The sequence below is a fragment of the Vanellus vanellus genome (genome assembly GCF_965231255.1).
Source record: "Vanellus vanellus genome assembly, chromosome: 6".
NCBI lineage: Eukaryota > Metazoa > Chordata > Aves > Charadriiformes > Charadriidae > Vanellus > Vanellus vanellus.
The window spans coordinates 60,724,686-60,752,485 of record NC_138911.1 but is presented as its reverse complement, the minus strand read 5'-3'; the positions used below and the strand labels follow the sequence as shown (position 1 = coordinate 60,752,485).

General features: G+C 40.9%; 1 protein-coding gene across 1 annotated transcript; it reads right to left on the bottom strand.

Moving 5' to 3' along the window:
* Positions 1 to 126: 126 nt before the first annotated feature.
* HSP90AA1 (heat shock protein 90 alpha family class A member 1) lies at positions 127 to 8,676 on the bottom strand. The gene is made up of 11 exons (XM_082484846.1): positions 8,568 to 8,676; positions 6,811 to 6,969; positions 6,359 to 6,725; positions 5,713 to 5,846; positions 4,926 to 5,234; positions 4,049 to 4,214; positions 3,564 to 3,754; positions 3,285 to 3,432; positions 1,822 to 2,090; positions 1,079 to 1,412; positions 127 to 873 (listed from the first exon to the last, which is right to left on the bottom strand). Exons 2-11 carry the CDS (start codon positions 6,967 to 6,969, stop codon positions 764 to 766), a joined length of 2,187 nt encoding a protein of 728 aa, XP_082340972.1. The 5' UTR covers positions 8,568 to 8,676; the 3' UTR covers positions 127 to 763.
* Between the last annotated feature and the right edge of the window lie 19,124 nt (positions 8,677 to 27,800).

The following is a 27,800-nucleotide window of genomic DNA, read 5'->3' as shown; positions in this document are numbered from 1 at the left end:
CAGTGCAAAGCATGCAGCACGACAGATTTAACGAAACGGCAGCTAGTACAAGACCCAAATCACTAACTAATGCCAAGACCAATGAGGCTTTGCTCCCAGCATTAACAGACAAGTCAGTGACACGGCTCATTCTTAACACTTTTATTCTTACAGTTCTAGCTTTGAACTGTACATGCAGAGTTGCATAAGTCACAATAGAGATTTACAGTGGATTCTATTCTATGGTAGAGTGCAATCCAGAATCCTTAAACAGTATAAAAAACAACTTTTAACATCAAGACCTTGTTAGGAGCAAAAGGGTTAAAGCTTCCCCAAGTATTTCAGCTCTCATAGATACCTAGTTACTAGGTACTGTATGTTAGACATGTAAGAGTTGAAGAGCTGTATAACGCTAAACAAACTTGAACATCCTGATGTCATACCATCTTTGTTAGTTCTTTCCCACATTTCTGGCAATTAAGAATAAGTTGAAAACCCTGCCACCTGCAACCAGCTAATACAGACAAAAATAACTACTCCTTACTTGCCTGTTTAGGGTTGTACAGTGTTAAAGAAAATATTCCCTCAATGGCATTTGTATCTCACGTCAGCTGAAAAAGCAATGTAACAAAAATAAAGGTATAACATCTTTGAAAATAAATATAAAGAGGGAATGCAGACAAAGTGTCAAAGATTTTTTTTTTGGCAGGTAACATTCATAATATACAAAATATAACTTATTCATATTAGCCAAGGAAACATTCATGAGTTCCTGTAAACTGTTTTAATCCACCTCCTCCATGCGTGACGTGTCATCATCTCCTTCAAGAGGTGGCATCTCCTCAGTAACTGCTGGACTAGCTTCTTCTGCAGCAGTATCATCTTCATCAATGCCTGTTCAGGAAACACACATACCATTAATGCTGATACCAGAACCCCAAGCTTTCTTCACTTCTTCACCTTAGCCTTTCAACTCATCTGAGCATTCCCCCTTTTCCACAAGTAAAAAAAAAACCCAAACAATCTCTGAACGCTCAGTACCCCACAAGGAGTGTAACCACACCAAGTTTACTAGAGACAAGACAAATTTCTAACTCACCCAGACCAAGTTTGATCATTCTATAAATGCGGTTGGCATGTGTCTGAGGATCTTCTAAACTGAAGCCAGAGGATAGGAGTGCTGTCTCATACAGCAAGATGACAAGATCCTTCACAGACTTGTCATTCTTATCAGCCTCTGCCTTCTGCCTCAGTGTTTCAATGATGGAATGATCAGGATTAATCTCCAGATGTTTCTTTGCTGCCATGTATCCCATTGTGGAGTTGTCTCTCAACGCCTGCGCTTTCATGATCCTCTCCATATTGGCAGTCCAGCCATATGTACTTGTTACAATACAGCACGGAGAAGTAACTAAACGATTGGACACAACAACCTAGAAAAGTGAATATAAACACAAAGAGTTTGTAATTTAACATTTCAACACATACGCTTCATTTACTATCCTCACTAATCATTTAGGTTGGAGAAAACCTTTAAGATTGAATCCAACTGTAAACCAAGGTTCAACTTTGAAATACTGTTGCACGTCACAGAAGACCCAAGACTCATGAGATAGAGCTGAAGAACTTGACAGAACCACTTGGCTTCGTTAAAAAAAAAAAAAAAAAAAAAAAAAAAATCGGAAGACACTTTCAATCTATGAAGCTGTATCTTGCAGAGAGATTGTCATCTTTCAGAAAAGGTAACTGTAACAGACATTATCTGAACCTTCTCTGCAGCAACTTCATTTCAGATCATTAAGCAACTTGTAACTTACAGACAAACTGAGTACTACTAATTACCTTTTCTACTTTCTTTTCAAGGATATCTTTCATTATCTTGCAAAGGTTTTCAAACTTGGCTTTCTTCTCCTCCTGTTTCTTTTTCTCTTCCTCATCTTCCGGAAGCTCCAGCCCCTCTTTTGTTACAGAAACCAGGGTCTTGCCTTCAAACTCCTTCAGCTGCTGCACACAGTATTCATCAATAGGCTCAATCATGTAGATCACTTCCAGGCCATGTTTGCGAAGACGCTCCACAAATGCAGAGTTGGCCACCTGATCTTTTGTTTCACCTGCAAGAACCAAGAATGCCACAGTTGCAGTTTGAGCCTCAACACTGTAATGTGGCAGCTTATTTTATTTTCTGAAGAGCCTATGCATAATTTCCAGTGATATTTGATGTCTGTACCAGGGAAAAAAAAACAGGCACGAAACAGGTAGGACAAACAAGCTACTGCAAAGATTAGGCTGGCATGAAAAGACTCAAGCCTTTCAAACTGACACCACTAATACTTCACTGGTTTTAAAATACATTTCCACTTCCTGGAATGCCAGGTTAAGAAATGTTTCCCACTCCTGCCAAGAAGAAAAACTGAGAATCCCTGTACAGCATTTAACTTAAAAAAAAAAAAAAAAAAAAAAAAAAAAAAAAAAGCCTTAATATCCGATACTAAAAAACAGGTAAACTGGTTTGAGCATGAGGTCTCGAGTTTCAGATTCTCCTGGCCAACTTTATTAGCTGAAGCCAGAACACAAAGGTATCTTCAAATTAAGAGACACCTCCAAGACTCTGCAGCACACTGTCTGGGCTAACAGAGAAAAAAAGTAAAATAATACAGTGGTTAAGCTAGCTGTGCATGGGTTCTTTATAACCTTAAACTGGGTTTTCCTAAGTCTTCGAGGTAGCAGTAGTGACATTGAACACTGTATTTCAAGGGCAAGGTAATAACTGAAGACCACTTTTTATTGTAACTCATTTACATGGGGATGGCATTTAGTACTGAAGCAGTCAGTTTTACCAGGAGGGAATGTAAATGTTGTGAGCAGCATGCCCAACAAGCTTGCAAAGGCAGCATTTACAGTATAAATTAATTATCTGTACCTAGTTCTGTCATCCTCATGGACATAGTACCTTCCTTAAGGAATCGTAACTACAAATTTACTTTACATGATTTTAACACTGCAGCACCCATTCATTTCAGAAATACTGCATCACTACAGAGATTTGGTAGAAGTTACACAGCAAGTTCCATCTTCTCAGGAGACAGGGTTCCTCCATCATGTATTTAACTGACACCTCAATGTTCTGTATAGCAATGCAACTTCAAGACTGAATCTAACTGTTGTTACAGATTTTTCTCACTTAGAATCCCAGTTTATTTCTAAATTCACCAAGAGAACTCCCATGGTTATTTTCCATTTTCTAACCCCCAAAAAGATAATCCTAACATATGTACCTGCAGCATTCACAGACAATGTATACTCACCAGTAATGTAGTAGACATGTTTCTGGTTTTCCTTCATCCGAGTGCAGTAGTCCTTCAGAGAAACCATTTCATCACCAGATGCTGATGTGTAATACCTCAGTAATTCTGAGAGCTTCTTGCGGTTCTGGGAGTCTTCATGTATACCAAGCTACAAAAGTAGAAGAGGGAATAAAAACTATTAAGTTTACCTTTAAAACTATTAAGTTAAACTATGGTAGTTTAGTATTTCAGGAATAACTGAACTACAGTTCAGTACCATTGAGCAGAAAGACCACAAACCTTGATGTTCTTGGAGAACTGCTCATAGAACTTTTTGTAGTTCTCTTTGTCTTCAGCCAACTCAGTGAAAAGTTCCAAGCACTTCTTCACTAAGTTCTTCCGGATCACTTTCAGGATCTTGCTTTGCTGCAGCATTTCACGAGAAATATTCAGAGGTAAGTCCTCAGAATCTACCACACCTCTCATGAAATCTGGAAGATGATGGCGAGAATTAGCTTTTCAGGTCTTGAAGAAATTAACCATTCACCACCTAGGTGGCTTTGCCCTCTTATGAATTGGTTTCTACAGAATTCAAGACAAGACAAACTAAGCAGTACTTTCTTCAACTGCTCAAGTATTTCCTCCTGATCAGCTCTGTTTAGGATTCAGTCTCCCTGCCCACCCCCCACCCCCCTGATTTTTTTTATATACGAAGGGAAACTACAAAGTCACTAAGCAGTTGTCTCTAGTATTCTAGGAAACGCTCTCCCCAAAAGTGTACTTACTCAGATACTCAGGGATCAGTTCCTCACAGTTGTCCATAATGAAAACTCTGCGTACATACAGCTTAATGTTGTTCTTCTTCTTTCTGTTTTCAAACAGATCAAAGGGTGCACGCCGGGGGACAAACAGGAGAGCTCTAAATTCCAACTGCCCTTCCACAGAGAAGTGCTGTGAGAAAACAAGATTATCATTTCACTAAGTTTGTACGGCTCTCACTTTAGTAACCCTTTCACAAATTTCCAAATGCAGAAGGCAACCAACCATCAGAGATTTCAGGAAAAAACACAGTAGCCAAGATATCCAAGACATTTATCAGGAACAAGCACTTTCTCTAGACGGACAGATAAGTTCCATTGAGTTGTCACCAGAGAAGTAGACAGAGTCAGAACACATTCTCAGTTCCTTATATTATATACACTATATATACTATAGTGTATCCTTCCAGCCCTTCCCACTACAGACACAAAAAGGACAATTACCTCTCACTTATCCATCCTCCTTTAACTATAGGCCTTTTCAAAACTAAGCTACTAAACCAAATTAATTGAATTTATTTGAAAGGTACTTTAAATTTTTTCATTAAATTTGGCATCAACTAAGTTACAAACTGGGAAGGCACCTGCGCATACTTAAAATAAACCAAGGTATGGATTTGATTGAGGTTATAAACACAGCTGTTAACAGTAGCCAGAATAAATGTAGCACAAAGTGTCACCATCACACAGTGGAAGTGCTGTAAGCAACAGTATCACTCCAAATACTAAGCAACTTATCACAGTAACATCTGACAGAGTGGGGATGCCAGTTCAGTTACATGTTTAGCAAGCTTCCAGCTTTAGTGGCTGAACCAATTGTGACTGCAGGAAGACAAGAACTTACTTTGACAGCCAAGTGGTCTTCCCAGTCATTAGTTAAACTCTTGTAGAATTCCCCATATTCTTCATTAGTAATGTCATCTGGGTTCCTGGTCCAAATGGGTTTGGTCTTGTTGAGCTCTTCCTGATCAATGTACTTCTCCTTAATCTTCTTTTTCTTCTTCTTATCTCCATCCTTCTTTTCTTCTTCTTCATCAGAACCAACATCCTCAATTTCTGGCTTATCTTCAGCTTTTTCCTCCTTCTCTTCTTTTTCTTCTTCCTTTTCCTCAGCCTCATCATCACTCACCTCCTTATCACGTTCCTTCTCCACCTACAAAAGAGATCACTAGTTGAATTGAGAAACCTACAAGTTCATAAGTAACACAGCCCTAAGGTATTCCTTGTAGTCTCATAAAGCTACCAGAGTACAGCGTCAAGTTTTCATCCTAGATTCAACTAAGGAGTTACATTCTGGGTGCTGAAACACAAGTGCTATTTTGTTTCCACGTGCTAATGTTGTAGTTTATGCTACTTAGTTTCATTACACTGGATTTCCACTAACAGTATGTCAAGATATAGATAATTTACTCAGTGTTTTGCAGACTGTGATACTACTTAAAAAATGCATTTTAAATTTTGTTTTGTAATATTGTAAGTAACAGAATTGCATTTCAAAAGAGCTACATCCATGCAAGATATAAATCAATTTTACTTAAAAAAATACACATGGCCTGCTCTCTGAAATGTAAAACAAGTGAAGTTTTTAAGGTGGCAATGATTAAAATTGACATTTCAAGCAAGGTACATACAAAGAGTGTAATAGGATAGCCGATGAACTGAGAATGCTTCTTCACAATTTCCTTGATTCGCCGCTCTTCCAGGTATTCAGTTTGGTCTTCTTTAAGATGCAGGATGACTTTTGTTCCACGGCCCAAAGGTTCGCCTAGAAGAGTTTCACAGGTTTTACATGTGTAGGAACAGACTAGACTAGTTCTAAAAGATGCCTTTGTTAAAAAGGCACTCCTGTACCAGTAATTGCTTTGCCACTAGAAAAACGTAAGCTTCTGTGTACAGAAAGAGCCTCACAGACACTTCCCCAAGCATACTGTACCCAGCATGGATTTTAAGTAAGCTTAAGAGGATTTTCACCAATTAGTCTTTTTATGTGTCAGCTTTCAAGGTTTTGTATATAGAGGCGTTGCACGAGACTACAAAACTATTTCCATGTATAAGCTTTGAAAGCTTAATCTTCATTACAATGCACCATTTATTTGAAGCATTCCTTTATGATGTATAGTTACTCGAACTGGAATGTAAGAGAACAACTGTGCCTGTGCTCGATTTGATACACGATTAACGATACCCATTTCATCTGTTTTTGTCTTTTTCAATGCACACGGTAGGTACCCGAGTGCCAGAAGTCTTTAGAAAGCATACTTGAGCAGGAATACTCACCATTATCGAGCCTGACAGTGAAAGATCCTCCAGCAGATGACTCCCAAGCATACTGCTCATCATCATTGTGCTTGGTGATCACTGTCACTTTTTCTGCAACCAGATAGGCAGAGTAGAAGCCGACACCAAACTGGCCAATCATGGATATATCAGCCCCTGCCTGCAGTGCTTCCATGAAAGCCTTGGTACCAGACTTGGCAATAGTACCAAGGTTGTTGACCAGATCAGCTTTGGTCATCCCAATGCCTGTATCCACAATGGTCAGAGTACGATCATGCTTGTTTGGAATCAGGTTAATTTTCAGGTCTTTTCCAGAATCCAGCTTGCTTGGGTCAGTCAAGCTCTCGTATCTTATCTTGTCCAGAGCCTGTAAGAAGAGAAGCAGACTTTAACATTCCCTATTCCTAAAAATTTTAGTAGTCCTGTTGACATGAACCATGCTAAGTACTTACATCTGATGAATTGGAAATCAGCTCCCTCAGAAAGATTTCCTTATTGGAGTAGAAAGTGTTGATGATCAGAGACATCAACTGAGCAATCTCAGCCTGGAAAGCAAAGGTCTCCACCTCCTCCTCCATTGGTTGGTCTTGAGTTTGCACAGCTTCCGGCATCTGTAAGGAGAGAGGGAGTTGAAATCCCATCCCGAACAGCTTGCTGCACATGCCCTTTTACAGGCAGTGACAACGCCATTCTGAAATTAAAGGTATTTAACTACGTGGTTTCAAATGCAGCACCACAGGAACACAAAGAAAACCCGATTATTATTTCCTACCAGTACCAACTGAGAAGATTTTAACTACAGGCTTGCTTTACATTCACTTTGGTTTGCACTACTTAGGGTAAAACAAAACTTCCTCTCTTCTCCATTAATTTACAGATTATTATATTGCCCTTGCGTCCCCTTGCCACATACCAAGGACATACCGCAAGAAAGAAAAGAACAACTGAGAACTTAGCCCGACATTCGATAACGTAGTTGCACTACCCTGTGAAAACCACTACAGTAAAGTTTTTATTTGTAGTACTTTTTCTCGCGTCCACCTCGTACTTTGCTCATACGCCTATTATCTTCACGTGCAGACACCATTCGCAACTGTAATTTATGTACCAATACGCTCCAGCCGAAGTCGTTACTCTGCCATACAGGTGTTATCCCAACTTGGCTGCCCACCTGCAGCCTAGGATATCCTCTGCACGTGTCAAGGCTCAGGAACGACAGAATCAGCTCGAAAAACGTAAAACCTTTCCCACCACGACCCCACTTTAATCGCTGTAGAATCCTTAATTACAACGCTAGTTCATTAACAGATAATAAAGTCCCCCAGCAATCGGACAAACGCCCCGGTCAGGCCGTTCGGAGCAGCGCCAGCCGCAGGGCGGGCGGGAGCGGCCGCCCGCGCGCCGCCGCGCAGCGCCCCCTGCAGGCTCTCGCCGCAACCATGAAAGATTCTAGAAACTGCCAGAGCCTTCCTCGACCGCCCCCCACCCCCCCCTTCTCCCTCCACCCACTCCCTGTCAGCGCCGGCCCCGCGCAGCGAGCACCCACCCCCCACCACCAGCAGGCAGCGCTGCCCAACAGCCCACTGCCCCCGCTCCTTCCCCACGCCCGCCACAGCCGCTTTCCCCCTCAGGATCGCCCGCCCGCCCTCCATCTTCTCCATCTTGCGCTCTCGTGGCCGAGCGCCCATTCATTGGGAGCGGAGCCCCCCCTCCCCCCCCCGCAGCGAGGCGGGGTCGGGTCACCCCCCGTTCTTGCACCCCAGTCCTGCATCTACACCCCTTAAGAAGCAGCAACTTTCTCCACCCGCCACCCTCTCTCCTCCACCTCTGCTAGAGAAAGAACCCCCCCCCACACACGGAGATGCACGCCCGTTTCCCCCCTCCCCCCACCATTTTACTTCAGAGATGAAAAAAATATATAAATAAAATATGCGGGCTTTGGACATATCAGCACCTCACCTCAAGGAGGCCAACACCTCCATACCCACCACCTCCCCCATCCCCCTTCACCTTTTATCGGGGACTAAGGGGGGGAAGAAGAAAGGCACGTCCCGCACCACGCGGTTCCTTGTATCACCCCCCTCCCTCCATCCCGCAGCCCCAGGAGCGGGCGGAGGCATGCACCAACCGCCGGGATCCGAGAAGACCACGCTCCCACGGATGAGCCGTCCCTTCTCCACAACCGGCTGCCGCCGCCCCCGCCGCTCACCTTTGCAGGGGGGAAGGGCTGCTGCTGTTCTCACTGAAGCTGCGAACGCGCCGAACCCACACTGTCGTGCCTCCACTAGTGCGCGCTCCCCACCGCCCGCTCGGCTTATATAGCCCCGGCACCGCCTCCTTCCAGAACCATCGGGAACCTTCACTGACAGGCACGGGGAGGGGGCGGCGCGGCGGTGGGAGGCGGTGGGGGGAACAGGGGCGGAGACTGCCGGTCACGCCTCTAAGAGGCGGTGCCGAGCCTCTCGCAGCCAATAGTAGCCGTCCGCGACAGGCGCTCGTCAGAGCGTGGGTCTCGCGCAGGCGTTTGCCGTTGCCTGCAGCTGTCAGTGGGCGCGGGGAGGGGGGAGGGGTGGAGCTTCCGCGCATGAGCCGGCGGCTGAATGAGCGACCGGGCGCGCGCGCCCTCCCCCGTTTGCCCAACCGTCGGCTCGGCCAGGCAGGCGAGCGCATGCGCGGAGGCCGCAACGGGAAGAGGGTCGGGGGGGGGGGAATTGCGCAAGCGGTGGGTGACGTCATTCGCTTGCCCCGCGCCTCTCAGAACGTCCTAGAAGCGGGCGGGGTTCGGCCCGCTCCCCCTCCCCCGCCTCCCTTCCTCCCGCGCGTCCCGCTGCGCTGTGGCGAAGGGCCTAGAACCGGTGGGGAGAAGGGCCCGGAACCGGGGTGCGGGGCGGCAGCCGCTCTCTCTCCTCTTAGCCCCCGTCTCCGTTTCGTAGCCGCAGCGGCCGGGCTGTGCCTGTCAGGCCCCGGGCGGGTTAGTGGCGGCGGGCGGCTCCCCGCCGGCCGGTTGTGCAGGTAGCTGCGGCCCTGCTTCCTTCCCCCTGAGGCCGGGGCTGCGGGGCGGGATGGGGGAGGTTGAGGGAGCGGCAGGAACCGCGTCCCTGCCTTGCTGCGCTCGCCGAGCAGGACCCGTCTGCTCTGCCGGGCGTAGCCGGATGAATCACGGCTCAGGGATGCTGTGGTAAAGCGTTTTCGCCGGATCGAGGGCAGCGGGTATCAGTCTGCGAGTTGAACAAAGCCGTGCCTCAGTCTGTGTGTTTGTTCAGGGTAGAAAGAGTCAAGGGATCACATCCAAGAAGCTCAGAAGACCTACATAGCTATGTAGTTACTTAAGGATTTAAGTGCTAATAGTAGACATGAGACAGATGCCAATGCTGTTCAATTTGTTAACAGCCCAAAGCCTGAAAGCCGCTGGGATTCTCAGCCTGGACATGGCCTTTGCCATCTAATCTGTGGGAAATCTCAGTTGATGTTCAAAGGGTATAGCTACAGACATCTTTATGCATACATTTATACATCTTGCATAAAGGCTTTGATAAGTACGTCTCATTATACCCAGTAGCTCTGTGATTATGGCATTTAGCAGGGGGGTTATTTTTATATCCTGAACGACCTGACTGCAAGCAGGGAGTTAAATGCAGGTCTTCCATGTCTCAGGAGAATGCTCCGCATCACATGTGTTCCAGAACAGGCTTCTGAAACTTTCTTCTTGGAGCTGATCCACTTTTTGGGATATAAATACCAAGTGAAGCTACATGTTACAAGTGTACACTGATGTCAGCGTGAATCTAGACCATCTCCCTGCTCTAAAGAATAACTTTATTTATTTGAGGAATAAAAATGATTGTTTCTGTAGCAAAAATTCATCCCAGGTGCAACTTTTCGTCATTTGCTGTTGGCTCTTAGATGTACCCCAGACAGCTATCTAGTTCAACATCTGACTGACTTTTGGGATTCGAATTTTTATATGCCTAACCTGCCCTTTTCCCACTTAAGCATCCTAAATTACCCTGGGTAGCACGCCCCATTAACTAGATATTACAATACTCAGGTCCATGAATGCATTTAACCAAAGATCCTGATGCTGAATTTAGCATTTGTAGCATCCATTATCCTGCAGTTTGACCTAGACAAGCAAATCTGACTGAACTGGGGCCTACCGACTTGATTTTGTTGCAGCATTATGTCTTTCAGGGAGTTTTCAGTACTTCTCAGTATCTGACAAGAAGATATATTAAGTATGCATGTAAGACATCAAGTAGGACCCGTCAATGAATTAAAATTACAGCTTGTTTCATTGCAGTTTCTGCAGTATCTGGATCAGTATCTGCATTGGTACAATGATTTACAGGACTCTGCCCCTCTAAATAGTGGTGTTGCAGCTCTGATCCAAGCAGTTGGCCAAAATACAGGGTCATGCGGGTTATTTTAATTAGAAGGAAAAATTAATTGTGGTGTCAACAATAACATAAGAAGGTATATAGATAAGCTGCTGCTCAGCACAGGGGAGAAATCAAACTGTAAGAGTGAAGTTATTTGCTCACAGTTCTAAGTCACTGAAAAAGCTGGATTTCAGCCAACGCTCAGCCTGGAAAGTTCTGCAGTTCTGTCTGGGTCACCTTTTTGTTGCTTACTCTGGCTGGTGGTTTTCTGTACCTTCTTCGAGTCTGATTTTGTGGTGCTTCTCAATGCGTTTCTTTTCCTTTCTCTCAAACACACACCTTTCTACAAAATAATAAGCACCATCCGTGTTCCTTTCTTTGCGTAGTAACTATGATTTCAATGGTCTGACAGCTGCTTTGGTTGTCTGCTTCCGTAAAGCAGCTTAGTGGCTTTTTACCACGATCCTAATAAAGTCTGGCAGTTATACCCAAGCATAATGATGTAACTTTCATGTTTTTCTTAGATTAAAAATAGTCCCGCTGTAGTATAAATTCTATAGGACATGACTTCTTGCTGAAACCCTCTTACAGTCAGATTCCATTAACGGAAATGTTTTCTAGCATTTATTTGGGTCAAAACAACTTCTGTATTTTAGAGAACTGCTAAAATATTACAATTTATGGAAATCTGTGCAAGCATTTTTTTCCGGTAATAGCCTACTAAAATTATTTGTGTGCTCTCCTTTCAAGATGTCCAGAATTTTAAGAGTGCTGCTTTTATCAAAATATTCAAAATGTTCTTTAAAGAAAATCTTTTCCTTTCTAATCTCTTGATTAATGTGGATTCAGTCATTCAGACTTGGGGATATATGTGATTTTAAGCATGTGAAGGCCTATGGAAGGTTTTGCATATGTCTGCAGAATCATGTGCCTTTATATTGTCTAATGTAGCAGTCATATCATTCTGTTTCTCTTTTGTGATTGTGTTATTCAGCTTTCAAAAGAAGTCTTCAAAACCAGACTGACTTCTTTTGTCAAAATTTTTTGACAAGTGCACTATGAGAAAGTAACCTCATACTAAACCATCTAAGTTTTCCCAGCTCTGCTTAACCCAAGTTCCTGTGTGCCTGCGTAAAACAAATGTTTTCTTCATGACTTGTGAATAATCTATATTCTTTTAGTCCTGTTATGCAGCGAGGGCTAGTGAAGGTAGGCACTTTGTTCCTACAGTTACTCTGTTTTAACTGATCCCATTTTCATATTGCTTCAGTTTTAGGCTAAAAAGACTGGTTCTAGACTTGGTTTCTGTCAGAATTAATTTGGGGGGAAAACCCGAGCAAAATAGTTCCATTTTTCAACCCAGAGATTAATATACTTTCATATTTTAAAAAATAGTTCTATTAACAGGGGAAATGCTGAAGCCTGATATTTTCCAAGTTCTACATTCACACACACTTGTTCCCTCCATATCCCGTAGATGCCCCTGAGCCCTCTCCTCATCATCCTAAACCCAATTATCCTGCATCTGCCTTCCTTTAATGTTCCGCCTGGGTGAGAAGCCCTGTGTGCTACGGCCGGTGCACACAGCTGTGCTCAGGGAAGAGCTAGCCGTTGCCTCCTTGCTGTTAGGCCAGCCAAACAGGGAGCATAAAGCTGAATTCTCCCTGCCCCTTCCTTCAAATAAGGTAACAAGAGTACACGTCTCTGCTACCCTGATTTTTTTAGACCTTAACATCTCCATGATCTCTATTCCTTTGTTAACTTTGATTGAATTGGTTAAATAGGTCAAAATTATTAGGGAGGGACTGATGGACAATGACGACATTTTTGCATGTGCTTCATTTCCTTGAGAAATTGGACTAAAAACATCCTTCCATTTTTTTTAATGACTGTTATAGCCAATGTCTGAGGGATGGTTACATGGGATTTCATTTTTTTTTGATTATACAATATTAAAATAAATAACATGGGGCAACTGCCATTTATTCAGTAAGATTTACTGCTTCAAACATTACTGTAAATGCAAAGGTAAAAAACCCCAACAACCACAACATTAAATTCTAATTTCAAATTCGAAGCTCAGGCCGGTAGTTGATTTGCCATATTCTTGCCAGAATCTTACCAACTTCTACTTTCAGAAAATTCAGATTTGAATCACATGTTGAAGAACCAGGTCTTCTTTAACCAGAAACTATTCATAGGATCATAGAATAGTTTGGGTTGGAAGGGACCTTTAAAGGTCACCTATTCCAACCCCCCTGCAATGAGCAGGAACATCTTCGACTACATCAGGTTGCTCAGAGCCCCGACCAACCTGACCTTGAGTGTTTCCAGGGATGGGGCATCTACCACCTCTCTGGGCAACCTCTTCCAGTGTTTCACCACCCTCATCATAAAAAATGTCTTCCTTATATCTAGTCTAAATCTTCCCTCTTTTAGTTTAAAGCCATTACCCCTTGTCCTGTTGCAACAGGCCCTGCTAAAAAGTCCTTCCCCGGCTCTTCTGTAGGCCCCCTTTAGGTACTGGAAGGGGTTATAAGGTCTTCCTGGAGCTTTCTCTCCCCCAAGCTGAACAACCCCCACTCTCTCAGCCTGTCCTCATAGGAGAGGTGCTCCAGCCTTCCGATCATCTTTGTGGCCCTCCTCTGGACCCACTCCAACAGGTCCATGTCTTTCCTGTGCTGAGGGCCCCAGCGCTGGACTCAGTAGTCCAGGTAGGGTCTCATGAGAGCAGAGTAGAGGGGCAGAATCACCTCCCTCGACCTGCTGGCCACAATGCTTTTGATGCAGCCCAGGATGCAGTTAGCCTTCTGGGCTGCAAGCGTACATTGCTGGCTCATGTTGAGCTTCTCATCCACCAGTGCTCCCAAGTCCTTCTCAGAAGAGCTGCTCTCAATCCCTTCATCCCCCAGCCTGTATTGATACTGGGGGTTACCCTGACCCAGGTGCAGAACCCTGCACTTGGCCTTGTTCAGCCTCATGAGGTTCACATGGGCCCACTTCTCTGTTGTTCCATCCCAACAACACATGCTAAGAAGTCAGACACATTGCTGCACTAAATACATGGGCCTCAATCTTTCATTTACTGATTTCCTAAGGAGGAGTCCCACACTTGTTCCCCATAAACATTTGCCTTGTAATAAAAGTGTTTAATTACACAATTTCATAGAACTCCTTGCTATATGAAAGTTACGAAATTAAAAATGAACAAAGTAAAAGATGGCTGGAAGAAAGTTATTTAATGTTCAAAGCATTGAAATAACACCCAGGAAAACTGGGTTCTATTCTTGGTTCCATCAAAGGCTTCTTCAGTGCTGCTGAATAAGACTTTTTTCATTTTTATAAGCCACAAAGAAATTAAATGACATTCACATAGAGAATTCTGATTCCAGCATTAAACTAACTTTTGAGTGCTTGGTGTTGTAGCCTTAATGCTTTTATAACATTGCTTTAAAATTAATTCTGTTTGAGTTCTGACACAGATTTGTCATGTTGTTATCTCAGTGCTTCAGGGTTTACTTAAGGAAAACAAACCAGCAGAAACCCAAATCACCCAAACAGTAGATTTCAGAAGACTGGCATAAGTAGAAAGATGTGGTAATATGTGTCTAGTTTGCTTTAACATATGGAATTATGCATGTAAAATTTGTGTTATCATAATGAAATGTAAAGCTGGCTAGGGATCTCTGACTGAGCAAAGCTTCATGCTTTCTTAAAACTGTTCCTTAGGCTGTCTTGTTTCCTACTTTCTCATGTCTTACTGGAAGATGAAGTGCTCACAAGATCTTTAGGTCACAAAAAGAGGATCGATAGTCAGAAGGAGTATTTTTGCGGTGAAAAGGTAGCTAAGAGGCAGAGAACAGAATCGATCTCATAAAATGCATTTGTACTTTTGAACTGTAGGTGGCAGCAAGAATTGCATGGACCAAGGGCAATATGTACGCGTCTTTTTTTCCCGAGAGTTTATGGTTCTTGAAGTATGTGTTAGGGAGTGTGATATCTGTCAGAGTCATTGCTCTCAGAAGAAATTCTGAAGGGCACTTAAACTGTTGAACAAGAATCTGTATCTTATAGCAAAAGTCAACAATTATTCTACTAACAAATGTCAAGTCTAATTTATAATAAAAGCTCAGCTGCATAGAAAGGCTGAGAGAATGAGCATGGGAAAGCCTGGATTCATGGAATGCTAACAAGGCCCCAGAATAATTGTTTAATCTTATAATAACTTACTTTATATGCTGTTTGTTACAAAATTAATAGATCAGGTTAAGTTTACAACCACTACAATTTGTTATTTTAAATTGGTCCTCATCTCAATATTCCCTTGTGACTGGAACACGGGATACTGTCTTTATAGTTTTATACCTTATATCATCATTTACACTTTCCCAAAATAAATGTATAAATATGCACTTCTTAGCTGAAATTATATGTACAAAGCAAGAATTACACCTATCTAAACTTAGCAACACAGGACACTTTGTCTTCCAGAGTTACAAGTGTTTCTTTCCAGTATCTGGTTCTGCTCTTTGCATTAGGAGCATTGCAAGATGCCTCCAGTACCAGTTTGTTGAAATGTGTGTGCTCTCTTTGCCTAGCATGGGACCAATAAAACAACATATATGGGTATTTGGTTTGGAGAATGACAGTAGAATGTCATGTCAGAACTCCCTTAAATCAGGAATAGTTACTTTAAAATGTTAGCTTTGGAGGAAGAACAATAGGTATGGTGTCAGCTGTAACTTTTATTATCTATAGCTACGAGCCTTTTTTGAGTTGTTGGAAAGGCCTTCATACTCCATGAACACTTTCAAAGCATCTACTTCTTAATAAGCACAGTTCCTAGAGACAAAGAAAAACCTTTCAAAGAAAGGTTTACTTTAGAAATCAGAGGATTCAGGGAAAGAGTGAGAGCAATCTGATGTGGAGATCACTTACACTTTCAGATTTAGTTGTGAATGGAATTTTAGTTGTTTAAAGAGTTGAGAAAAGAGGTTTACTAAGCAGTGGTGACTGGAATCAGGGTAAACTAGATTAAAAAAAATCAATTACACATTTTTATTGAGGATACTGAGCATGCAATAACCTCAAACACCCAACTTCTAAGAGGGCACAGAAATGGGAAGAACTGAAGAATCTTGCAGAACTTCTGCTTAAATTGGTGCAGAAAAGAATCTGATAAGCCTGGTTCTAGAAAGAATTAGCAGTGAGGACTTTTAGTTAATTATTGTTTGAATTACGCTCAAAACTAGATCTGATGTCACGCAGCCAATTTACCTTGGATCTGAACAGCATGAAAGGAGCAGTGTGAGAAAGAGCCATGAGAAACCTTGGCCAAGAGTTTCCCATGTTAGCTTAGGAGCTGCATTTAAGCCTCAGCCCTTGGCTTCGATGCTTGCCTGAGCTGTGCTGTAGCTGTGCCTGAGTTCAGCCTTGTCCTCTGCTGATCCCAGCCTTGCCTTGCTGACCTGACTTCTTGGCTTGTCCTTGGACCTACCTCATTATTAGAGACTTGTGTGGTGATCATTGAGCTATTGGGTGAAACTTCACTGGACCAGTTTTCCTCTTCTTTTTCAGATACCATGGGATTATGACCCTTGTCAGTACACTCACTGCCCCTGCCTGCCTTGTTTTTACCCTTGGCTCCCCGGGGTCACCGTCCCTTGCGGAGCAACCTCCTCTTTTACATCCTGACGGTCTGGTCCCTCCTTGAAAGAGGTGTCCAGGTAAAACACCTCATATTCTGGAATATTGCTTACAAAACTTGTTATGTCTTCTTCCCTTCTGATGGTCAAGGAAAACTTTAAAGAATTTTATTATTACACTTTTTCTTGTCACCTTTGTAATTCTGCTCTGCTGCAAGATCTGTGAATAAATACTTTAAGTCAGCTATTCAGAATTCAGTACACACTGGACTATACTATGAATGTGCTACATGCCTAGAAGTTTCAAATTTCATCATGAAGCATGTTTCAACAAAGGGTTTAGGAGTCATAGGAATTTAAAAAATATGCAAGTTCAGGTTCCACATTTTTCATGAAGGGTGACTATGAGCATTTAAAATAGATGTCCATGAAGTTGATTCTAGTATTTCAAACACAGGATATAGTCTTTACTTTAGCACCCTATAATTGTAAGAAAAAGACAAGAAATTAGTTTAAATCCATCTATATGTTCTGGGTATACTCTTTAGTACATGGTCGATAGATTTCTTTTTTTCATATTTCAGATTGTACTTTCATTTTGTTAGAGAGAGACAGTTAAGCAAAAACCCAAGATACTAAAATTATGGAGTACTTTCAGATAATCACAGATTAAGGCTTGACAGCTATCCATGATGAACACTCTGCTTAGGCACAGTTTAATGTTATTTTCCTGCTCTGTCAGACAGATCAAAAGATTAATTTCTTGTGAAAAAACAGGAGAGGTCTGAATCCCAGCTTTCTCTCCACAAAAGAATGCTGAAAAGGGGATAGTAGCAGTAAGATAATTCTGATTAAAGCTGATTATGAGTAGGTACTTTGAGAAATTTTGTCAAGAGCTGTATAAGTACTTGATTAATCACATACAAATCTATCTGTAGGCTACAGTAACCAGGCATAGTGAATTAGAGGGAAAGTCGGTTTTCATCTCGTTCAAAGAGATGCTTCCTGCCATACTGAGGCAAATCTCCTGAAGTAACTTGGCTGTTTATGCTGAAATCCTGCTTTGCAGTCAGCTGAGCTGAGGGTATTCTTAGCCAGTTAATATGCATGTTAGTATAATGCAGCTGCTCTACATTATAAAAGTAGGACAGACTAGAGTTACTAGAAGTCACCAGGTTATTTCTTCATCAGAGTGGTGCTGGTTCATACTTGCAAGGAGATTTCTGCCTTTTTCCTTCACCACTAACAAAACAAAACAAAACAAGACAGAGGAAAACCACTCCAGAAGGGCTCTTTCAGCTGGGTGGGAGTTGCATTGACACCTGTGTTTGACAAACTTAAAACCATTTCAGATGCTGACAGCCCTGGATATCTGCACCTCCACTTTATTTGGCTTAGATATGTCTGGAATAGTGAAAGTACCTTTATTTTGTCAAATTCAAGCTACTTTAAAAATGTTTAGTGTTTAAAATATAATCAGAAAGTTCACTCTAACCAGAAAAGTTCTTTATGATAAAATAAAACTAAAAACCTGACGACAGACTGCATTTTCAGTGTCTTATTCTTGCTATCCTCCACAGTAGATCTACAAAGCTAAGGTGCAGGAAGGGGCAGTAAAGGATTGGAAGAGTAAAATAAGGTATTTTGCAGCTTTTCTTCCTCAGGGCATAGCTGCTCTTTCTAATGGCTTATCTAAAATCACATTTTCTCAGATCATTTGTTCAAAATTAAATCTCTCTCTCACCTGTAGTTCTGCAGAACTGTTCCAAGTTTGTTTCATCTAACAGAAATACAGCTCTGAATGTATACCAAATATAACCGTGATGACTTGGCTTCCTTCTCCTTACTTGTCTGAGACAGAAAATTACAGTGGGCCATTCTTTACTCTAGAAACTTCTGTGCTCATATTCCTGTTATATTCTTTAATTTGCATGTCATGTCCATCTTGACTGAATTCCCTGCATGTCACTGCTTTTTTAAAGAGTAAAGGTCATTACAGGTCATATGAGAAGTATTTCCAACTATGCTTTGTAGTTCTGTAGAATTCATTAATGAAATAATACTGATATACCCGGCATTCAAAGTACCTTTGTAAACTGCCTTCTGCTCATCTGTTCTCAGTTTTGGAACTAAAGCCATAATAATTCTGGCTTAAAAGCCAGAATTACTAAGTAGTCAGCAGCAACCAGACCTCTTTCAGAAGCATATCTGTCAGGAGATTTATTTGGCCCCACATGTACAACTTTAGGATATATCAGTATAAAATATATGTCCAGAGTTTATTGCTTCACCTGCATAATTAGGATTTTCAGCAACAAACACTTATTTTCATTGTCAAGTAGTCCAGGTTTTAACAAAAGCATGAAGTATGTCTTACTATATTCACCAACATAAATGTTAGCTTCATAAGACATCCTCTGGGTGGGTGAATGAGAAGCTCGGCATCTAGATTTGACTGATAATGTGGTATAACTCTATCCTACATAGATGGTACTCTTAAAGAGATCATTAGCAAAATAAACTGAGAAATTATCACACAACATAATGTAAATGTTAATGCTAGCAGTACAAAGACAGCTTAGTTAATGTTGTACTAGTAGCATCTGGGAACGATGCAAGGACATTAGGTATGCAACTAGTGTTTCAAGGCATGTACTATTAGCATCCCAAACAAGGCACTTACAAAGGGTGTAATTGGATAGCTGATGAATTGAGAATGCTTCTTCACAATTTCTTTGATTTGCCTTTCTTCCAAATATTCTCTTTGGTCTTCCTTCAGATTCAGGATAATCTTTGTTCTACAGCCATGGGGTTCCCCTGAATGAAATCTGAGAGTTCTAGTGGCAGCACAAATGGCCAAATAGCAAGCTTTTTCTGAAATTAGGAGTTAATAAGGAATTAATAAGGCTGGACGTGGCCTTGGGCAACCTGGTCTAGTGGGAGGTGTCCCTGCCTATGGCAGGGGGGTTGGAACTCTAAAATCTTCAAGGTCCTTTCCAATCTAAACCATCCTATGATTCTAATATAATTGTAATAAGAAAATCTTAATCATCACTGACTACCTGATAATGATGAACTGGTGCTTTATACCTATTCTTTGCTCCAACAAACGCAACAACTACAGCAATTATACCATTTCAATGTATATTTCCCCCAACTTTCAAAACCCTCATGAAGCAACATGTGTAAGAGGGAGTTTATAATGCAGAAATTCATTAAGTTTGACCTTTTTCTTTAAATGTTATACATACTAAAAATGAAATGCAGCAGTGGTGCTGTATTGTGTGATACCATCTTCATTCTCCTGCTATACAAAATTCAGTCAATCATTATTACCCAGCCAGGGCAAATTTGCTGCTAAAGTTAGAGATAGTATTTGTGGGAAAATACCGGAAGATTGGCGAGGAGGATTGTAAACATGCTCAAGTGACTCGCAGGTGGGGTGCTAGAAAACATATATCACACTAATTGTTTTTTAGTCTTATGTGCTTGACAAGTAGAGCATCCGCACTTAGCATAGACATGTGGTGGACTCAGGGGCGCCTTATTGAACATGCTTTAGATTTATGCCCAGCTGTTGGGGAAAATCAAAGCACAGTGGAAAACTATGTCTGTTTGAACCCTTGAAATACAGGCAAGAACAGCAAGTCTGAGCTCTTGCTCTCCTGCTAACAAGGACTCTCTCTCTAATAAGGGCTCTCGCACTCCACGGTGCCTGTGTCCTGCCTGGGTGCTGCTTCGGAGATCCCCCAGTCCACGAGGTGTCAAGATTAAGTTTGTTCTTGGCCTTTCATCCATGGTTTTGTGGTTGTTGCTGTGTCCTGCCAGTGTTGGCTCACACACTATTGTATTAGATTGTGCACCTGTGGTCCCACTGCTGTTCTGCAATATGTTGCACTTGACATTAGCCAGCCACAAGACAGAGAACAGTGAATTCCATTTAGGAACATTTATTGTTATCAACGACAGCAAGAGAGCCTTGAATGGAAGGTGACATACATACTGCCTGTCCTTTTGCTTTGTGAGCATGGTCACATTTGCCGGTAGGCAGAAAAGTAGCTGACCCTGAAGCAACCAAACCTGGAGACAACAGCACAAGCAATGTTGCTATTAAAGCTCTGCTGCTGGACCTCACAATAGTAATGAGGTCAGCTTTGGTCATCCTGTGCCTGAATCAATGATGGTCGGAGTGCAATTATGCTTGTCAGGTCAGTCATTCCCAGGATCCAGGTTGTTTGAATCAGTCAAGGCCTCAAGTCTGATTTTGTCCACAGACTACAACAGAAGGCTTGAGCATCCTCAGGATATACTTATGAACTTAGGCTTTATTTTATTGGCTGAGTCACATTAATAGCTAGATTACTTGCAACCAATGAATTGCAAACTGGCTTCCTCAGAAAGGTTTCCTTGCTGGAATAGAAAGTGTTGATGATCAACTATTTCAGCCTGGAAGGCAAGAGTCTTCTCTTCATCCATGGGTTTATCTTCAGCTTGCACAGATTCAGTGTTAATGAGGACCAATAAAGCTGAAACCTTACTGCATGTATATTTAATACACACACACACACTCACTGGACTGTGACATATAGCTTTTTAAACGGAATGAAAAAAAAAATACAAATAATTTTGGATATGTCTTGAGAGCAAAGGACAAAGAAATATAATTATTGTTTCAGATGTATCATTAATACTCCAGTGTATATTTTGGATTTTCATTTCTCTCTGATTTCTAATTTCTTGCTCAAGATGAAGATGGTGTAGGATGAATAATTGTTTAATCAAGAGGAATTTAATAGGCTTTTTAATGTAGTAGTGAGTGTGAGACTGTATTATAAAGCAAGAGAAGTCATCACAAGATTTGATTTATTATCACTAATTATTTTCCCATTTACATTCTGGGACATCCTAAAGTTTAAATTTTACAGTTATGACAAAATAACAAAGACTGGAGATTCTCACTCTCCTTTAACTGAAACACTACCTGGATAGGAACACACTGAGGTAATTATTTAATTTTAAGAATAAGCTTGAAATCTCTCTGGGAGAATGAGAGATATTGGCTTAGTTGGTATAATGATGAGACTAATATGGACTTGCTCATAACCCATTCAAGTCAGAATAATATTGCAAGGAAACACATTTTATTGAAGGGACAGGTTATAGTGCAAAGTCCCTCCTGTTGATCATTTAACAGTAACCAAGTCTGAAACCATATAAAGATATGAAGTTCCTATTTAAGATATGTTCCTATTTAATGTTGCTATTTAAGTTATGCTTAAACAACACCCTTTATTCACCTGTTTTGAATAAAGACCTTCAGAGCCTTGTGTCTCCCTACTAGCTGGTTTTATTTTCCCCATGGTTCTCTCCTGTTAGAGCTGTGGGAAGGAAAGAAGATGAGAAACAGAATAAATTATCATTTAGACTGACTGGAAAGATTATGACGAGATTATGTTTCAATTTTCCAAAGGGAAGTGATGGAAAGAAACATACTGTAGCCACATTTCAGCTTACCTTAGCAGAGCAACTAATCTTAATCAATGAAGTCTAGCAGTAAAAGAATCACTGCCACCATTCATCTTACTGCAGAATTTACTCTATGTAGGTAACCTTCAAGCCACGCTTTTTAAAAAAATCAGCCCATCACTTGGTTTAGACATGCAGCAGGAGGAGAGAAGAGAGAAACTGAACAAGACTCCTTAAGCATCGAGGCAGTTAAGACAGACACTGAGAGTGTATTATTCTAACATACCACGTATCCAAGGCTCACTGGGTTTGCTAACCCATATATTAGAGACAAACAGTCCCCTCATCTGTTGTTTAGAAACTATGATCCTATCCTGCACTTTGAAAGACCTTTTACAATCATTTATTCTTACAGAAGGTAAGTAAAATGCTATCTAGTCAAAATAGTGTTGACTTATACTGATATTGCACAAATATAAATTATCATGTTAAGGGTAAACTTACAGAGTGTTTGAGGTTGGAAGGAACCTCTGGAGTTCATCTCATCCATCCCCTCTGCTCAAGCAGGGCCACCTAGAGCAGGTTGCCCATGACTATGTCCACTAACAGCTGCTACTGATAATAATACTAACGAGGATTCCTCGGTGCTTGTGCTATTGCTACAGTGGGCAAAAGGAGGAATATGGGTCTCTGTATATGCCCTAATACCCATCTAAGAGCTGGGACATGAGAGTTCAGCATGAAGCCTGTCAAGTTTGCAATGCTGTTAGAATTCACCAGATGGGGCTAATACAGCAAATATAAATATTGTCTATAGAAGTCATACTAAACATATAGATAGATAGATAGATAGATAGAGAGAGAGAGAGAGAGTGCAATATGTATTTGTATATATGGCACAGGAGTTTTAACCTTCTAAAAGTCTTTTTTTTTTTAAGTTAACCCCTTCAATGAGTCCATTATTTTTAATAAATACTTTATTTCAAAAATTTTCTATGAATTATATGTTTAACTATTCAACCATTCACCACCACCCCACAAACCAATAGCTGTCTCAGCAATCTGCAGGTTAGATAAGGCTTGCTCGTTTTAAATTTTTTTTAAAATCTCTAAACAACTCTAAAACCACATACATGAAAAAGGAAGGATATATGTTGTCTTCAATTCCTATATATTATGTTTTTTTCTATTTTTAAATAAGAATACAAATAAAAATTGTAAAACTTAGTTTAAGCTTATATATGTGTGTACCTTTCCCTTTTCATATGGTACACTGATACAGAGACTGATCCTGTCTCCTAAGCCCATCTCCCAGATTTAGTTTCATGTAAACACTCTGAACATATTTAGACATCGCAGTAAAGTTTTAGTTAGCTGATTTTTAAAAAAGGAAATAGCTGCATGCCAGTGCATCTATCAGATGTCCTCATCTGTGTCAAATCACTGAATCTGGGAGGTTAGTATTTGAAAATTGAAAGTAATTGCCTGTGAAAGATGTCAGAGAAATGCTCTCTATATTCTACCATGTCTTTAATAAGCAAGTCTATCATTATTACTATCAAAGGGGGTGAAAATACATTAAAATTTAGTATGTGTCTACCCTATATTTGATTTTAGCACATTACACCTAGTTATGAAAAAAAACCAAACAAAACAGTGAGCTAATAGACATCAGATGGCATTTATCTCAACCAACCGGACAGCTATTGGGAAACGACACAAATCATGTTATACTTAGCACTTGGTCATAGAAAGATGGAGGCAAAAGACAAGGAATATCACACTAATGTGCATACTTGATTAAATGATTACTGGTAACTATATATTACACAAGAACATAATATTGTACGAGCTGGATAAGTATGGTAGTTTCAGGTAAACCAGAAAAGCCGGGACCCAAAAGCCTACTCTACATAGGCAATCTTCAAACCACACTTTTCTTTAGTAATCCCATCCCTTGCTTTGTATATGCAGCAAGAGAAAGAGAGTAGAGAGAAATTGAACAAGTCTCATGAGGCATGGAGGAAGTCAGACTTCCAGTTGGACAGGCACTTAAACTGCTGAAAGCCTGACTGCTGATAATTTTTTATGATTAATTTTTTTGTGCGATGAAATTATAAGGTATATATGATAATGACATAAGAATACATGCGTCATAGCAATAAATCCCCATTCTCCTCAGCCAGCATCTCTTTGTCTTATAGATGACAACATCCCTATCATAAAAAAAAAATCCCACTTTGATGGAAAAATGGTATTGGGAAGCTTTGTCTAAACAGTTACACAGTTCCACTCACCAATCCTCCAGTTCCCAGGTATGAATAAGTTCTGAACATCAGATGGATGGCAAAGACTTGTGAATTTAACTCATGCCCTTCTTGCCTTGCAAATGAAAGTGATGAGCATGACCATACTAATGGCTATAATGAAGCCAGCACATAATTCGGAGAAATAAGCTCTCCTTTCTTTAAATGTGCAATGATTCAACTAGCGCTGAACGAACAGCCTGTGCTATGCAGTATCCAAGCTCCTGTGCTTCAATGAGCTCATAGAAAAACTCATAAAAACTCCCATTAGAAGATTATCTATCTAAAGCTTCAATGCTTCATCTAGAACAATTTGGAGACAGTCATTCAGGCCATGGAACTGAAACTACACTTATGACACTGATGGAGAATCTTCTGTTCTGACTGGACAGAAAGCGGACAGACATTCTCTTCTGAAGCTCTCTGCAACATGTTTGAGAGAATATTGCCTCCTGTGAGAAAGATTCTAAGGGCACATAGAATGTGCTAACAAGTTTTCAGTCCCTCTTTAAGAAATCAGAGAATCATAGAATGGTTTGGATTGGAAGAGACCTTAAAGATCATCTAGTTCCAACCCTCCTGCCATGGGCAGGGACACCTTCCACTACACCAGGTTGCTCAAATACGACCATAGCAACAGAGAAAGATCACCCCATCAGTTAGTTAGATGACCTGGGGGAGACAGAGGAATCTAGGATAAATTTAAGACATCCATGCACAGGCCTCTCTTAGGTGCAAAATGTTCAGGGGCTCTTGATTCTGGTCACCTTTTAGAACTTACTCACTTCTTTGTTTTAGGCTGGTAATGCTTCCCTTTCCTTGGCTGTTAAAGTCTCTTCTTTCCAAGGACACCTTTCTCAGCTTTCCTTATTTCCTTTTCTGTTTAAGGAGTCTTACGGTGGCCACTTTTCTTGCATGGATGACTGTTAACTAACTGTTGCTCACACCAACTACAGGTTGCTTGGCTGACACGCAACACCTAACAATAACCATGTATTATCATAACATGACAACATGAGCTTCCAAATGAAAACTAGCTGAATGAAAGAGCAGATTCTGATGGAAGAGAAAATAATTTGAAGCCTTTACATACTGAATCTTTTGTTGCTTAAGTTACAAACACACAAGCGTCTACTGCAGACTGCAGTTTAAGAGTGTTCTTGGCCTTCTTGATGGCACTACATTCTCACACTGCAGCACTGATAAGCATCACTGTCTAGAAATTCCAGTTTTGTAAGAAACTCAGTCCTTGCTGCTGGCCAACAATCAGACCTTACTTATTCACAGGTTTGTCATTCCTCAGCTGGGTTACAGCAATACTCTATGTATGGATAAGATGTCTCCCATATTTAGGGAGTTTTGAGAAGTGCATAATGCTGCAGCACATCTTAGAAACACAAGCTATTTGTAAGCATATCAAACCAATCTCTCTGGCTTTCCATAGAATTTAAATTAAATTCATTATCCCAGTCTTATCTTCAGAGAACATAATTTTCGGTACAGCTATGGCCTCAAGATAAGAAGTTGGCTGTTGTTGACAAGAACAGCACTCTTTGCAAGAGGTGAAGTAGTCCGTTCAGGAGACAGCTTACAGAGAGCTGATTGCAAAAAGCAAAGTGAAGTCTTCCAAAGACACAACAGAGTTCACTGCCATCCAATCCCAACTGCAAAGTAGATTTCTTTTACCTTGCCTTCTTCAATCCAACTGTTTGTTTTTAAAAATATCCATTTATTTTTAAGCAATAAACCCCCCCAACTATGAAAACGTTTCACGTGCTTTTTCTCTTGAGGAGGGATGACGGTACAAACAACATGCAATGTATTCTAGCACAGCAGAAACTTATTTGATACCACCCTTTCATTTTGTAAGACATATCATAACGTATTATATCATGTATTAGTGTTGAATGTATGTAGTGGTTAAGAAGAGATTCTTAATGCAAATAAGGAGCTATGAAATGATGCCATAAGCAATATTTTTTCATGATGAAAGCAAGTTAGATGTACTTTAAAGTCTATGTAAGTCATTGGCAATGTATTTCCAACACTGTAATTCTTTTTCTTCTCCCCATATTAAGTGGAACTTGCATGCCATTTTTCTCACCAGCATCAATCTTTTGACTAGTTCAGATGTGTCGCTTACATACCTCTGTATGCCTCTCTTAGTAATTCACACCCATTCATGATTTGTTAAAATTTCACACATTGCAGAGCTTTTGACTCTTTTGACTCAAGCCAGTCACACACTAAATGCCTAAATTGGTTTTGGCATCAGGAGTCCAGGCAAGACTTGACAGACCTACTATAGTTGGCAGACACTGCAGAGATGGTCTCCTGATTCCTGCATCACAATTTGCAGGCGGTGCATGCTAGAATAGATACTGCTTGCATGATAGAATATGGCTGTAGTCATCATCTTTCATCATCTTTTTTTTTTTTTTTGGTTCAGAAGAGCTGGTAAAAGCATCACTAATACCATTTGTTGCACTTTTTGGGAAGTGACAGATGGCATTCAAATCCAAGCATAGAAAAGTTTTGTTGATAACTGTACTTGTATCGTATACTTTTTAAGGCTGCAGTTTCCTCATTGCCAGCAAAAGCACTATTAATACTACCTCCTGAAAAGCTGAAGGATCAATCTATGCTCTGCATAAATCAATCTCAAAGGACCACACTATTTTACTAATGTTAGTGAATTTTGCTCTTGTGTGTTTCCCAATTTGCAAAAAAGTTTGCGAGAAGTAAAGGCACGACACAGCAGTGATTCTGACTGACTTCAATTTATTGGTTGTGCAGTGCATGCAGAACAACACAGCTAGGGGTGTTCTCATAGAATCATCTCAGAACTATCATCTTTGGGCAGCTTGAAACGAAAGAATTTACAACTGGTACAGAGATTTTTTTCATAAGGCTTATCTCTGTAATCTCTTTTTTTCCCATTATTCAACCAAGTATTTGATGAGTGTTGTTGATGGGGCTGTACAATAGTGTTCTTGTGACTTGCAGCTGTGTTTTTCAAATGAATATTTGTCTTGGATTCTCTGTGGAATCTCTCAGCAGCTTTTATTGATGTTTCTTGGTAAATGTTAAACACTACATCCATTCTTTGACTTTCTGCACCATCATGTACTGCTGATAACCAGGTACTTGTTAACTTTGTTTATTCTTTGGATCACGCTCATTCCATGGGTGACAGATGGCCTACTGTGGTTTCAGTACAGTTTGCATTGCGCACGGTCCCTCTACCAAAGTTGCCTGCTTTGTTCTTCAGTGATCTACCCAATGTTGTCAGTGTGTAATGAATAAGACATACTGACTATGTCTGCTTGGAGCAGTACTTGGTTGTTTGGTTTTTGTTAAATCCTTGCCTGTTTTGAATATTATTATTATTTAGACATCTTTGCATTTCCTACTCTTCTTTTGGTGACTGAAAACATTCTGACCAGCTCTCTGGAAGTCCATTCATGAAATTTCTGCATGAAGTAACCACTCTCAACATGATTCTTAAAATAATTGCAGGTCTGCTCACCTACTTTATGTGCTTTTAGGAGGTCATCAATACCATCTGGCAGGGCTGGCTGATAAGCTGACAAGATCTATTGGTCATTATTGATTGGCTTTATCTTAAGAATTTCAAGCAAGGCTT